At 49.5% G+C, this 15,940-nt stretch overlaps 1 protein-coding gene across 9 annotated transcripts in view; it reads right to left on the minus strand.

The window, feature by feature from the left end:
- LOC133350543 (electrogenic sodium bicarbonate cotransporter 1-like) overlaps positions 1 to 15,940 on the minus strand; it is a 52,964-nt gene that overhangs the window by 21,377 nt on the left and 15,647 nt on the right. For 8 of the 9 annotated variants that reach the window (XM_061564969.1, XM_061564970.1, XM_061564971.1 and 5 more), the window contains 7 exons: positions 15,330 to 15,419; positions 14,801 to 14,883; positions 12,569 to 12,726; positions 7,127 to 7,214; positions 6,644 to 6,798; positions 4,880 to 5,008; positions 3,981 to 4,155 (listed from right to left, as the gene is read on the minus strand). In XM_061564969.1, the coding sequence (XP_061420953.1) occupies positions 3,981 to 4,155; positions 4,880 to 5,008; positions 6,644 to 6,798; positions 7,127 to 7,214; positions 12,569 to 12,726; positions 14,801 to 14,883; positions 15,330 to 15,419 (878 nt within the window). The remainder of the gene's footprint in view (positions 1 to 3,980; positions 4,156 to 4,879; positions 5,009 to 6,643; positions 6,799 to 7,126; positions 7,215 to 12,568; positions 12,727 to 14,800; positions 14,884 to 15,329; positions 15,420 to 15,940) is intronic. The other variant, XM_061564972.1, reaches the window with a different exon arrangement.

The raw sequence follows: 15,940 nt of genomic DNA on the forward strand, positions 1-15,940 counted from the left end.
ACCACATTAGGGTTTGGAGCTGTGCAGTCACGGATATAAACTGTTGTGCCCTCCATAAAAAGAGGAATGGAAGAGTATAAAGCCTTGACAAACAGCATCATCCCAGGCAATTGGAATTTCTACCAGCTTCAAAAAGAAGAATTGCATCCCAGTTATATGTTTACTAAACCGCAACACCCTAGACGTAAACAAACTTTGCAGAGAATCACGTAAGCTGCACATCTACACCGCCAACTACTTTCGTCAGCATTTAAGTTCTCCTTCAACTGAACGAGCAGCGTTCTTGCAAACGCTTATTCCCAGCTCTCACGCGCAATAAATGTGCTACATCCTTGTCACCCTCGCAGCCGTTCCAAATTGGGGACATTTATCTTATGAACGCACGAACTGTCAAGTGAGCGTCTTTGCATGGCAGGGTGAATGTGCATTATCAGAGGCAGCCAAACACAAGCCCCTCGTGTGTGTACAGTCGCACAAGTGCTGTGGCGTGAGCGGATATTGTGCCGTCAATGGATCATGCGACAATTCCTGTCCCAGGTGTGTTCACTCTTCTCCCTGCAGGTGAGCAGCGGTGGTAGCACGAGGCGCAAGCAAACGAAGCGAAAGGCCTGATTCGTGTTCACGAAACAAGTAAGATTTAAATATCATCGCAACAAAAAACTCAGATTTTGTAGACAAATGGGAAAAAAAACTCAACTTATTAATAAAGTTGCTGAATATATCTTTCTTGACATTAATCGAGGAACTTTAGTATTTCACGTAACTGTGATGCAATTAAGTTACACAGCTTATCCGGGAAAACACATTCCTGCGGAGGGAGCTGGTAGGAACGTTGGGTTGCTCGGTCAATGGCCTGCAGGGTCAACGGCGGCGTGGTGTATTCCGCAAATATGCCCGACTGTGAGGGCGGGCACAAGCCGGCATGAGTAGCTTAAACGTTGAGTTTTATAAGGGCACCACGGGGTGACCAGCCCCTCCCCACCCAGCACCTCCCCGCCTTCCTCACCCAGCCCCTCCCCAACCTCCCCTCCCCACCCAGCCCCACCCTCCCCACCCAGCCCCTCCCCACCCTCCCCTCCCCACCCAGCCCCTCCCTCCCCACCCAGTCCCTCCCTGCACGACGGACGGACGGACGGACACAATAATACCCTGTGGGCTGGTGTAACCAGGAGGTTCCTACCAGTATAACGTTTTCAGTAATGTGGTGTATACAAAATAACGTCTGCTTTGGGTTCCCAATGAGCTGCCACCACCACAGGTGAAGAGGGGAGGTGGATGGGTGGTGAGAAAAAAAAGGTAAAGGTGCAGCCCTGCAATTGCTCTCGTCACTGCTGGCAGAAAGGGCTATGTGGGTCCATGTTAGCCAGGCGTGTTGGAAGAGGGTGCGCGTACCCACACTTTATCCCACCATATGCGACCTACCGATTGACCACCTTTGGTTTTAACCATTTATACTCCAGGGTGGGACAGAGGCGTGATGGAAATTTGATAAATGTACACCGTTGCTTCAACTGCTGCGCCAGGAGATGGCATTAAACTGGGCACCCGCTAGATTGCAAGTCCAATGTGCTCACCATGACACCACAGCATCTCCCGGAGTAGTGAGAAGTATTACTGTAGCAGCCTCTATTTAAACTGGGGGCGAGAGAGCCCGTATCCCTTCAGAGAGGGGAACCTGCAATCACCGCCGTAATTATTGTCGACTCACGGGGGGGGGGGGGGGGGAGTGGGGTGTGGGGACGCGGTGTTCCATGTGGGTCAGTTTCAAGGGAGCGAGCCGGATTGTCACATTACCCCGGGGCATGGCGGTTATTGCTGTAATTAATATAACCGCTCTCATGCCGCTGTTGACTCTCCGGGTGTACGCTTGATCAATATTGAGCGTGCTTCTTAGAGTTACAGGCCAGCACAGGACAAGCAAATATTGGGAGGTCGTCAATTCCTGTTCTGAGAAAGTGCTTTTGAAAACGCATTTGTCATCGCACGGGGCTGTTGTGGATTTGCTGTCCATATCAAAGCTTGCTGATTATTGAGATTGATGTAACACGCAGCAAGGACACACTCGGATGTCATTTGTCGAGGCGACACAGAATTGGCAAACACAGTAATTGACGAGAACATTTAAACGCTGGTCCGTAGCTAAGCACTGCATGAGCTGAACAGTGAAACGCTCCGGTAGTCTAATTCAACCCGGTTCATAACGAACTCTACATTTGGGGGGAATGAAAAGAAAACCCTCAGGTTACCAGGTTCTTAGTGCAGTGGTTGGCACACTTAGTGCAGTGGTTGGCACACTGCACTAAGAATCTGGTGACCTGAGTTTGATTCCGGGCCATGGCTCACATGATAACTGAACCAGTCCTGGTGGCCGTAACTGCACCGTCCCACACTGACCAGCGAGGTGAAGTATGGTCACACAACCCCCGTGACTGCGTGGGACGTCTGCAACCAACGGCGGACAAAGGGCTGTAATTTATTCTTATTTTAATTAAAAATACTGTTACGGGACACACTCTGACTTAATTAAAGGGAATTTTATTTGCAACATTATCCAAAACAATTCATTAAGTAGGATATGTTTATATGATTATTATTGGAGGTCAGAGATAGGTCAGCCATTATTTAATTACATGAGCGTGAATCAGATTATTTAATATTGAAAGTGGAGGTCAGTGTGCGAAGCATTAAGTGGGCATTCTCTTCCTGCTATCACATCAAAGCAAAGATAAGGTGCAAATGTTAAGACCCTTTCATCTAATGGGCAACACAGAGACAGCCAAGCTTGTTCCAAATAATGGATCCAGAAATAAAACTTTTATCTGCAGCCAACACACAAAACATCGTGTGGGCTTTCACGGTTGTGCTGTACGGCCCTCGGATGTGTTATCAGATCGTAGCGCATTGTGTTGTTCAGCACGGTGTCCAACGTTTTGCTCCATGTGCTGGTCCTGTTGGAACTGAACGGAGCCATTCAGTTTCTGTGGAACTACTACTCGTTGTTGTGTGTATTTTACCAGCTAGGGCCCACTGAGCTATGCAGCTTTTTTTCAAAAGTGACCTGGCCGTAAATGATAGCTCAACGAAGTGGCTTATCGTGTCAGAATTTAGAGCAGCCAGATGCTCTAAGCGCATGCTTCTAGAAAGCGTCCAGGACGTCGAGCGAAACGTCTGACATCGTGCCAGACAATACTTGGTACAACCCGAACAAACACATCGACGGGTGATGGTATAATGTATTTATGTTGAACTTCTTTCGCGCCGTACGGAGCGAACTTTGCTAATTGCATCAACTTTGTCCAACCGTTCGAGCCATTCGCTCCATCCTCCTGTCTCCTGCCACAAAAGCACCGTGACATTGGCTGGATTGTCATGCCGCCTTTCGAATTGCGCAATGATGGTGGCTGTTGTTGCTTTTGTGCGGCGCATGTCCAGAGTGGGAGTGGCGAGCAAAAAACCGAATAATCTAAAACATTACGCAGCCTCTGACCTTTGGGAAATGCGTTAAAATACGTTTGCCTCAATAATTCGCATTGGCTACGTGCATTCCTGGCGGGTACAGAACAAACGTTTACATTTTATTACGTTTCAGCAAAATTTCACACAGTCTTAGATTACATACGCTTGGGTTAGTTTGCGCTCGACAAACACAAGTCCAAAAAGCGTAGCTCTGAGGTTGACTTAAGCGAAAGTTCACTTTGAGTGTACGTCCATCTGATATGTTGACTCCCTCATCGTCACCACTGTTATCCGAGGGCGGCCCTCCCCAAAGAGAGTCTCTCCCCGGGGACAATGAACCACGTGGTCCACTTTACAGCAAGCCACGTGGTCCGGCTGGCTTGGTCTGCAAAGGATGCTGTGGAGAATCTGGGCAGGTCCCCCTCGTCCGGATTACAGAGCGAGCCAACTCACTTCCCATGGGTCATGGGAACGTGGCCAAGAGAGAAGGGTTTGGCTGGTGTTGCGTTAGCAGGAGCTCTTGCCTGCATGTTGTCCGTGGCATCCCCCAGCAAGCCGCCAAACGTGATGGCGTTGGTGATGGTGGCCAAGTAGATGAAGAGGGTGGCCGATAGCGACTGGATGCTCAGCGCGTCGTAGATATCGCTGCAGAAAAATGGCAACTTCCTCTTGATGTCCTTGAACAGGCCACCGAATAGCCTGTAGAGAGCACATGGGCAAGACACGTGTTTGTACAGCGGTTCGTTTAATAGGCAAGTTTGTGTGTGTATATGTGATAACGTGTGACACATAAACACGACTGAACGACACAACTCAGAAGACAAATGCGTTCGGGCGTTGTTCTGGTCACCCACCCGCTCGCGTGCCGTGCCGGCCTTCTTCGTAGGTGCTCGCTAACAGCACTTGCCCCAAAAAGTATGTTTTGGCCCAAGCGGGGGACCTTTGTCTTTGTTTGCATGAGCATGCTGGTGTGCGTGCGGCTGCCCAAGTGATGGAGCTCGATTTGGGCCTCTGGAATGGTTATGAATGCCCCTGCCCCTCGGAAGTAAACTTCCTAAACAACAAAACGACTCTTGGTCAAAGTAAAGAATTTTTTTGTTGCGCTGGCAGACGCATTATGCATATTGGCGATGCTCTCGAACAGCGGTAAACATTATATAATATGTAACTACGAGCGGTAGTGACGACGATGAGTATAATTAGTGGCTGAAGAAGATTAATACATAACAATGAATATGTTTGATGATGTCATAGATAATAGAGTGGCAATGGTGCTGACAATTGAAATTATGCAGTTATAATGATGATGGTGATGTAATAATGCTATGACGATGACCAAGACAGTGATGATGCTGCTGATGATGATGCTAATTGTGATGATCATTGCGTCATCGTAACAATGGTGACAATGGGGTGGTGTTACCGTCCCGTGCGCTGCAGCTCCTCCCCGGTGCCGTGGCCACCGCCACCCCCATCGCCACCACCCCCATCGCCGCCCTCCTGCGGAGCGTCCCCATTGGCTCCCGACTCCATGGCCGAGAAGTGCGACTTCCTGCGCGGAAACCAACGCGGTCGTTAACTCGTTACATTTGTTAAAGAGGAGCAGATGTAAACCTTGCGCATTCATTCTCTCCGGCGTTGCCGACGACTTTCCCCCGTTGGTGGTCTCTCCACCGTTAGTCTCCACCACCGGCCATCATCCCTCCTATCGATCTATTCTCCCCAAGCCCACTTGCTTATTCTGAACCCTTTCCCATTCTTCCGATTCCATCCCGATGATGTATGTTGTACGTCATCGGAACGGAATCGGGAAGAGAAACTAAAACTAATGAACTTCATCAGTACGTCTTCAGGTCTGAAGATGTACCGAGGCCCCCACAAGGCCATGCGGGAGGGCGCGTGGCACAGTTTGGCGCCAGCTTACATACAGTGCGGTCGTTTCGCTACAGTTCTCTGCGGGAAGTCTTTAAAAAAACGGCGCTATGCCTCTCTAAATAAAATTCACGTGAACCGCTGGCGCGTTCCTAGATTCAGCAGTGACCGGGACACACCCTGCAACTTGCAGACATCTTGGAAAGAGAAAGGGTTAACAGTCAATGCGATGTCTCTACCTTGTAATTGGTGTCTGACCCAAGTGCTCCTCTTTCCATGTATCAGTGTAAATCCAAGCGTACGCCTCTTCAACTTCATTTTCACACTTTTAGATTTTTTTCCATTTCCTCTGTCAGTGTCCATTTCTGAACCATGTGTCCATGTCTGGACCATTCCGCAGAGCAGGCAATGTGCACTTTTCTATTGCTTCTCGTGTTCTCTCATCAAGTTCAGTTTCCCAAAAGCACTACAACCTGCTCTTGGTCACCATCTTTATTTCCCTCACTTGGAACCTGGTTCACCTTCAGCAACTGCTTTATGTACGTACATACTCTCACGCGGGTTATTTTTGTTTTTCAATTACTGTGCTTCTCATAGATACCTCCAATTGTTTAGTGGACTTGCACAGTCATTTTAACAACCAACAATAAAATAACTGCGGGAAATTATACGAGAACTTGATTTAAAAAAAATAAGAAGGTTTGAAAAGTGTTGCTTCAAGGTAAATGAGAAGAAAAAAAACACATTCAAAAGACCGTAAACACTGAAAAAAATTACATTGAATTCCAGAGGTCGCCCCGACTGCGTTCATAACTCGGGGCTGCGATCACCGAGAGAAATAAGCCGCCATGTGACGTCTAAGCCAGATGGAAAAATGAAACAATCGTCGAAAAGCGCCGCGTAATGTCCAAATGCTCGTGCATTGTCTTTGATCCGAGCGGTTAATAGGCGGCTTCGATGTTTCTCGGAAAATTACGAAATGCAAAAAAACTTTGTATTGGCACGCAGCCCATGTTGGCTTAGGGGAGACGATGGTGGAATTCGTTGGTGAAAACTCGAATCCTCGTCGAGTCCCAATCTGGCTGTTGTATACTTTTAATGATATGGTTTACAAAAAATCATACCATGCAAGCAACGCACACGTCGGAGCGCCAGTTGGCATCGGGCACGGGTGGCGGTGGTGTTACAACGGTCAAGCGAAGTAATCGAACGCAGAAAGAGGGGCCGAGGGCCACCCTCCCCCCCCCCCCAAAATAACTACAGCACCCCTAAGTGGGGGGACGCCATCATCAAACCTCCTCCGTGAGGCGCCCACCGTTTTTCGGGTGAGGGCAGCGTCTTGGGGGGCTCGATGCGGATGTTGGGGTCCCACTCTCCAGGCGGGAGCACGATCACCTCGTCCAGGAACTCGTCGATGCCGGCGATGAGGTCCTCCCGGTCGCGTGCCTTGTACGCCACGTCGTGGAACACCTGGCGGGGGGCAACGGCGGCGTGAGAAGGCGCCGGCGATCGGCGCGCAATAATTCCTCCCCCACCGTACAACTAGCTTGGCACTGGCGATTGAGATCGATTTATATATTTCAAGCAAATCAAATACATTTCTTCGATTATGATCCTCTGGCTTGCGCAGTGAGGTACAGAGGAGATTCGCGAACGTATGAAGGTGCACTGCGGTGGGTCACGACGACTGGACTTTGGCGAACGCTGGCCTGGAGCAACTCGCTGCGTTCATGGCCGCGTCAAAACGCCGATGTCTGTTCCATCACAGCACCGGGGGACAGGTGACGCTCGGGCTCACCTCGTCGGACATGAGCGTCGCGATAGCTCTCCCGATCTCGTGGTACGACTTCGCCTTGCCCTTTGGCCCGAGCAAGATGAACAGAAACCTGGCAGGGGAAGAAATGGAAAGACGGACGACGAAATATGCCTGGCTCACTCTCTAATCCGCACCGCTTACTCCGGAGAAAAGCCATTAGCCGACCGTGGTTGGCATCGGCGCTGAAGGTACAGTCCTGCAAATTGGTTGCTCATGCTACAGCTGGCGGAAGGGCCTTCACTCGAAGGAGCTCTAGAAGATAATTGAGCCGACTTTTCCATGCTGACATCTTGGAAGAGTCTCAGGACAGCAAGTTAAACCGTGTGCAATCGGTTGCCTGAGAAGTATGAATGGGGAGAGGGAAGAGAGGGTTAGGAAACTGTAGCCTGGGCAAGCTGGAGGGGGTGGATGGATGTATGTATGTTGAACTTCTTTTGGACCGTACGAAGCCAACCGCGCTAATCAGAGGTGCGGGGGAAGGACAACAAACTAAACATAAAAATCAGTTTTAAAGAAATGAGTTTTCAATCAAGCTGATAATTTAAAAGTGCATAGCTCCAGTGGATTCTGAATACCGGAAGAAAGAGCGTTCCAGACGGCTGCAGAAGCGCATCCGAAAGCGCAGCGATGCGGTGGCCGTCTTTGTTCGACGGTTAGCCAAAAGCCGCCGCTGGAAGGATGACCGGAATTTGCGCGATGATGGTTTATTTTCCTTGACGACATCGGCAAGGTATTGTGGTTCATCTGTGGCAAGCGCTTTGTGCGTAGTTAAGTTGAGATGTGGTGAAGTTGAGTTGGTGTAACCCAACAAAAGCCCCTTACAGGGGGACCGTGCAGCGGAGAAGAGCTCCAGCGGCACAAGGTCAAAGTCTTCTGCAAGTCACGACACTCGAATCCATTCAAAGGATTTCCTCCAGGGCAATGTTTTTTTTACGCGTGTGGTTTTGTTTTAAGGAGAAGCATGACTAAACAATGGCCTGTGTATAAATAATGCACTCTGGGTCTTCTTAAGCGTAAATATAAATTATGTAAAATATTTAAAGTGCGGGTGGATTGACAGTGTCCACTGCCGGATGATGGCTTCCCCATGCCATGTGGGTCATGGGGGCCGGGGTTATTTGACCATACTTCGCAACTCCGTTCAGTGCTGGTTGGGTTGAAGGTGGGGAGCATACACAGTGCAGTACAACAACAATTTTGCATCATAAATGTTGCATCGTTGTCACAACATCATAAATAGATAATTAAATAGACATCATTTACCAGTGGGCTTAAATTCCTGCCTAATATTTCCTGGGACGCCAGGGCACTTGAGCAGGCGCCTGATTAAGCGGGCAGAGCCACAGCGAGAGGCATGGCGTACTGGACGTGGTGTGCCGGGCATTGAAAATATTTTCCACGTCGACCCAGCTGCAATGAATCCGCGATCGTTACAAAACGCGTTACATACCACGCTACGCATCGTGTTGCACATCGCATTGCGCGGTGGTACGACGGATGTGGGCGAAGCGGAGGGTCGAGTCGTGATCTTCCTTCTCTCGGGGGAGGGGGGGGGGGCAAGAGTGGCGACCGGGGAGCGCAGCGCGGAGCTGTCACTGCACTCGCCCATCTCCTCGCACCGGTGGAGCTTTACAAACACATCCCCGTCACCCCCCCCCACCCCTCTCATGGAGAAAGTTTGTTCTTGGCTCTCCTCCGGAGACGAAAGGGTCACGTGTTGCGCACCAGCAGCAGCGCACAAAAGCCTCCGAGTGGCATCCCAAATGCGGCCTCAATGTGTTACATGACCGCCCGATTGTAAAAAAAAGTATTTTGGCCCAAATTGAATGCTGTTATTGGAACTGGTGGCGGTGGCGAATAATGTTGAGTAATAACACTTTTTTGTTATGTGCCTGAGACTCCAATCTAGTGTATTGCCATTTTAAACAAGATAATGCAATGTCAAGAACATTATAATGCGAAATACTCTGCAATAGCCATGTAGCACTAAACTATTAAACCATAACAAATATTCGTTGTTTTAGCAGGTAAAGCCCACTGAGCTATGTAGCTCTTTATCAGATGCGACCTGGCCACAAATGCAACATTTTAGCCAAGCAATTCAGAAAAGTAAAAGCAGGACAGCTTGCTCGATAGGTTGATAGCCAATGGACAAGACTGGTGACAGAATGGCAGCATTAGGAGAGAATGCATCCGAGATGGCGATCACTGGCGAGACGTAGCGATGGCATCGGGTTTGTGTGCGGGAGAGTGAGATGGATGGTAGCAGCACTCCAATGAGGAAGGCGATGGCTTCTGGAGCCCATCTTCCATGAGTGGATAGACAACGTCTGATGATGACGATGATGAGCCATTCAATTCCGGATGCACCACTCAGTCTCCTCCCCATTCTGTGCATTGGCACAACTCGCAGGATCAAGTGCCGGGTGCAATTGGCAGCAGCTCGGAATGTCCCACACGTATCAAAGCTCTCGTTCTCGCATGCCACGTTCTTTGTGCCTTTTAAATTCATTCGTTTGGTCGACAGTACAAATCACAATGGCCTTTTTGTTATTGTGAAAGCTGGCACTGCCCGGCATGTGACCACGTAACTCCAACCTTGGCTGGCTCCAACGCCTGTCTTTCCCTAAATCCTCTTTAATTTGAACGTAATTCAGACACGAGGATAATGTAGCGTAAATAATAACGCGCACCGCGGAGAGCCAGAGAGCGCGATCGAATTCCGCGTCGCAGCGCAACGCTCGCTGCCACGCAAATAAACAGACATGTACTATCACAATATCAAAATGCACGCGCGCAGCATGGTGTTACATTGCAGGCGAGGGGGACAAAATGTCTAAGGGGGGTAAATACAAACACCAGTGCAGGATTAATAATTGCTTCGTTATGCTCTCCGTGTTGAAGCTTTAATGTGTCCGCCAACGTAACAGTGGCGTTAATGAATGGGCGCTTGCTTGCGTTTCATTTGGTGAATCTAAAACAGCTGCACTGCAAGCTGTAACAGGGCTCACTTTGTGCTGTGGTGATGGGCGACTGTGGCTCACGAACAATGTGCATGTTTGTACAATGTACATGTGTGTACATGTACATTATGCATGTTAGTGCATGTTCAGACCTTTTGACATGCCACTGCTGGATGAGGGCCCTCCCACACACCCTGCAGGTGATCTGGCTGCATTTCATCGGCATGCTGGTCAGTGCAGCTGAGCAATAGTGAGGATCATAGGTGTGGCAGCATAGAAGTACAGTACCAGAATTGAATATGCTGCACAATCCCTCTGATTGTCCACCACACAGTCTACACCACAGGGTTATGTGTGGTGTTCGCCCATGTGACCACTGTCCAGGATCAACAACTTTGCTTAGCTTCCGTGATCTGACGAGGTTGGGCACGTGACATTATTGATGATTTGGTCACAGGCAATGGAAAATGTTCAGGGTTAGGTTGGGAATTCGTCTCTCAGCATAAACATTAAAAACAAATGTGTCCATTAGCCTACCGATCTACCGGACAAATGCTTTCCAACAGGAATTGTTTGGACAGGCAAACTTTGGACCGGATTTGACTCCCCGGGGCTCATGAGTAGAGTCAGGCACATTAAACCATTGCTGCACTATAAGTGGCTGTGTGGCTAAGCAAACAAACCGAGCCAGCACTGCTGAAATTGTGAATTAAAATCCCATGTTCCCACCCGAGATAAACAGGGATCAAAGAAATCAAGAGCGAACCATTAAATCGTCTGGAAAATAACGAAAAACAACATTGCATTTAGGTAGCTTCTGTTTAACACGTAGGCTCACGTGACCAATATCATCATAGGTAGCTTCTATCAGCACAAAGGTCCCACAGGCCACGATGTAGAGGACATAGAGAGAAGGACCAATGGAATTATATTATTGTGTAACTGCTGCCCATGTTACATCACACTGTGTTTACAGCGCCTGTGCTAAACATCACCATGCATTGAGTGTCCCCATTACACTTCTCAGTGGTCCAAGTGTTCCTGTTGAAGAATTATAAAGTAGCCTCGACTGATGCACCAGTATATATCATGCCCACTGAATCATGCCAATCCCTCTGTTCGTTTCACTTCACAGCTGTGAAGTGAAACATTTTACTCTCTTATTCTTAGGTTTTATCGGTAAAGTCACGTAGGTAAAACATTAAAATTAATTTAAATTTTAGGTAGGTAAAAAATTAAAATTAATTTAAATGTAAATTTTTTTTTACCTACGTGACTTTACCGAAAAAACCTCAGAATATGAATCCTTGCAGTCACGAAAGCTTCAAATCTAGAATTTTACTCTCTGCTTTTTAACAATGCAGCCAGGTGGCTCAGGAGGTAGCACGGTGGGATGACACTGCTGAGATCCGGGGTTTGAATCTGGGATTTAGTCCACCCGTGATTAAACTGGGTTCACTACTCACTGTGTGAGCTCAGAAATGGTAAATTTACCATCGTGATGCCAAGAGAGCAATTTGAAATAAAACCCTCAACAAAAAGTAAACATCTTACTTGTTATATATATTTTTGTATTGGTAATGTGATCCAACTTGCGTGTTGCATGCCAAGGAGATTATTACATCCCAGGATCATTTAGAGATGGACTGGGCAGGCCTTCATGCATAAACACATTCCTGCGGAGGGAGCTGGTAGGAACGGTGGGTTGCTCGGTCAGTGGCCAGGGTCAACGGCGGCGTGGTGTATTCCACAAATATGCCCGACTGTGAGGGCGGGCACAAGCCGGAGTGAGTAGGTGAAACGTTGAGTTTTATAAGGGCACCACGGCGTGACCAGCCCCTGCCCACCCAGCCCCACCCCTCCCACCCCCCACCCAGCCCCACCCTCCCCACCCAGCCCCTCCCCACCTAGCCCCTCCCCACCCAGCCCCTCCCTGCACGACGGACACAATAATCCCCTGTGGGCTGGTGTAACCAGGAGATTCCTACCAGTATAATGGCTGACAGTGAATAGCAACAACTATCAGTAATAACAACTATCATAATAACTACTGTTATAATAACAACAACACGTGTGGCCGCGTGGGCCAAAAGTGTGTTGCACCGCCCGCGCTGCTCGCCGTCAGTGCCGGACTAAGGGAGTGCAGGGCCTGTACCATATGTTATAAAGGCGGGCTGAATAAAAAAAATACCCAAATATTAAAACGCATTTTTTTTTATTTGCATAGTAAAGTAATAGTATTTTTTCATGTGCTACACAGCCAGATAATACGACAATTCGCTAACCTTAAACACCCAGCCGTTAATTAAAGTTGAAGGCAGTATAGTACTACAGTAATAGAGCGAGTGCAGAATCACCAATTGATAGCTTGAAAGCATTTAGCGCGGGGCCCTTGAAAGTGCGGGGCCCGTAGCATCGTGCGGAGCGACTTTTGCTACGAGGATCATCCGCCGCTGCTCACCTTGTGGGCACGGGCACCTCCGTGAGGCTGCCCAGCATCACCGCTTGCTGCAGCCTCACAAAGGCCACCAGGGGCCGCTCCAGCAACTCGAGCTCCCCCACCAGCACGTTGCTGGCCTCCGCGTCCGGCGGGATCTTCTTCATGAACTTGTTGGTCATCTGCGGAGGGACAGGCAGGGGAGATGGGGGGTGGGCGCGTTGCTCGCGTCGCTTAAGCACTCGCCACATCCTTGCCGCGTTGTCACGCGTGGCGTGCAAGGCTCGGTAATTAAAACTGAACGTTGCGGCGTGCTACCCCCCTTGGCAGCATACGTGCGCACGCACACAAAGACAAAGATCTTCCGTATAGCCCGAACAGACTGTTGGGGCAAGTGCCGTTAGCGAGCACTTACGAAGGCCGGCACGGCACACGAGGGGGTGGGTGGCCAGTACCACGCCCGGCCGCGATGTTTACACACAGCACCAGGTACTCATTCGAGGCTGAGTCGACCTAGGGGAAGCGCAGGACCGGGTCAGATCATCGCCACTGGTATTGGCCGTGAGCGGGAATCGAACTCGGCTTGCCGGGTTCGAAGCGCAGCGTAGCGCTACCCACTACACTACCGCTCACCCCCCCCTCCCCCGCAGACGCACGCACAGACATACGCACACCCATCCTTTTGTTGGCACTGATAGTTTAATTAAAAATTGCCGTTTTAATTAATTGCAAAAAGATATTTGTTCAGTCCAATGGTTTCCAGTGACATTAATTGCCGGCATCACAAATCAATAGCCGGGCAAGGCGCAGTGCGATGTGTGGGAGCCAAGCCGAGCGGGGTCATCATCGTATCAACGCGGCATCGTCGGTGGAAACTGTCGGCAGCTTAAACCGCGTCCGACAACAGCGTGGCCTCCAAAGCGAAAGGATCTGTGCCGCGGCGTTTTTTTTGCTCGGGAGAATTTTTAGTTTTTCTCTCTCCCAATACGTCACATAATTAATAAGCGGCGAAATGGGTCGAAGTTTTCTTTTCAGCGAATTGAGCGGGCGCTAATGTGCGCGTGTGCGCGCGCGAGCACGCGTTTTAGCGACGCGTGCCAATAATTCAAGGGTACGCAGGGTCAAAAAGGGCCCTTCCCAGACTGGCGAGCATAATTTTCATGCTCCTATAGAATAATTATTGACTCGTTTGCGGGCTGAGGGAAAGGAACGCCCATTAGCGAGCTCGCTCGCAGAACAAATATGTCAAAGGTTGGTCACTTATTTCCAAAGTTGAAAGACTGAAAAAATTAGAGTAAAGTAAAACAGACGTCATGTGCTGACCCTGACTATGGATTCAAGTTTGGGCAATATATTTGCGTTCGAGTGTGTGCCTAATCTTATTTTCTTACCGAATGTCACCAAAGGCTTTGAATAGCAAACTAAAAGCAACAGTTATGGCCATTGCTTCACGACTCAACAATGAAGATTTCAACATTTGTATGAAGGTTCTTTGTTTACGTCCGTGCAATTATATTCCAATATGGCTATGAATTTTTTGTCGTGAGAAAAATACATTCATAGGAATCGGTGTTATGATCACCACGTGTTGGCAGACGACATGATAGGTGAACTACTTATGGTTTCCCTTCAGTTGCCTCTCATCCACACGAAGAGGCACTTGACCTCATCACTGACCCTGCGATAGAGGTTGCTTCTCGCATGGCAATGAAAGCTCACCTATTGTAACACCGCAAATCAGCACTGCAATTTGCCAAACCAAGTGAACATTACATTTATATCTGTTCTCTTTTGTGTGCAGTCACTGGTGACCCGGCTGAGAACGATCAACTCTCAACATTTGAGAACTCATTTTAAATCACAAGTGGCCAGAAACTAGATTCGAACCCAAGATATGAGCAGTGCTAGCTCTGTTCTGATGCAGTCTTAGCCCCAACGCTGCACTACAGGGCCACCGCGCACTGGGATAGATTTCACACCATGGTGTTGGTGACCGTCACAGCATTGACCGTTGAGGTAAGAAAAAATAAGACATCGTGGGAAGATAGGGGGAAGAAAAAAGAACACGTGCATTTTCTTGAGTGGTGTATCATCACTCAACTGATAAAAACATCCGAGAAGATTACGAGGACCTCAAAACGAAGGTGATTCTGGGAATCCAGAACAGGTGACAACCCGAGTTGCCATGCCACTTCGCAATTACCACAGACACCGTCAATTCAGCGAGCTCGTGGGGCATAAGAGAGGAGCTTTTACCTGTTCCTTTCCCGGCATGTCCGAAATGTCATTGAGACTTCCGATCCCAATACCCAGGCTCCTCCGGGAGAGACCCGGGCTGTCTGCGGGAGAGAAGCGTGACAGTGCACGGTGTACGGGGTTTTGCGGTCACCACCCAGCGCTCGCGCGGCACGCGCACCAACACGGCTCGCGGGCTCTGGCACGGCTTACGGCACCGGTTCGCACGCCGTTTGAACAGGAGCAGCCCAGGAAACGGAAGAGGAACGCGGGCGAGGGAGAATGAGAAAGCGCGCGGGCTTGGGGGGCGTTGCAGCGAAACCCGGGAGGGAAGTGGACGGGGTCGGGGTGGGGTGGCGGTGCCAGTGCACGGGGCAGCTCGTGCGTGCCTTGGGGAGAGGCTGGCAAGTGGAGGCACAGGGTGGTGGGGGCAGAGGTGGTTGGAGGGGGGGGGGCTCGTGCAGGAAGTGGTGGGAAGGAGGTGAGGGGGTTACGCGAAGGTGAGCAGGGCAGCACGAGGCAGCAGCGGCGGTGGAGTTTGTACACTTACTCAAGCGCCCAAGACTTTGGCTGTGCCGCAGCCTGACATCTTCAGTAGAGCGATGGAAATTAGCCCCAGGCATGGGACCTTGGCCTCGGCCTAACATGGCAATGTATGCAGATGTGTGTGTGTGTGTTGCCGGATGTGTGTGTGCGTGCGTGCGTGCGTGTGAATTGTGGTAATTGTGTGTGTGTGCGTGTGCAAGTGCATTTGGTATGAATGCAAATGTGCGAGTGCATATTTTGGCCAGTGAGCGAATGTTGAAAGTTAAGTTGAGGAAGTGTGCGTGTGAGCGATTGGGAGTGTGGGAGTGCAAGCGGCACGTACGATGGGACGGCGTGGTTTGCGCGGTGCGGCGTTGCGCGTGATGTGAGTGAGTCGTGATGCGATGTGGACAGGTATAGAATGCAGCACGTGAGAGTTGGGAATTGAAAGTAAACAGAGAGAAGGTAAAAGTTTTAGAAAATCACACGCGCTTGCCTCTCACGAACTAATAAAGGAAGTCGTGAATGTATAGATTAAAAGGCGATGGAAATGGGATGTACAATACATCCAGTGTCGCGCGACATGCATTTTGATTTTTTAAACTTACTACTGTACACAATTTCCACAAATGTTTG

This window comes from Lethenteron reissneri, chromosome 34 (assembly GCF_015708825.2).
Source record: "Lethenteron reissneri isolate LAM-NWPU_2019-01 chromosome 34, ASM1570882v1, whole genome shotgun sequence".
NCBI classification, from domain to species: Eukaryota; Metazoa; Chordata; class Hyperoartia; order Petromyzontiformes; family Petromyzontidae; genus Lethenteron; species Lethenteron reissneri.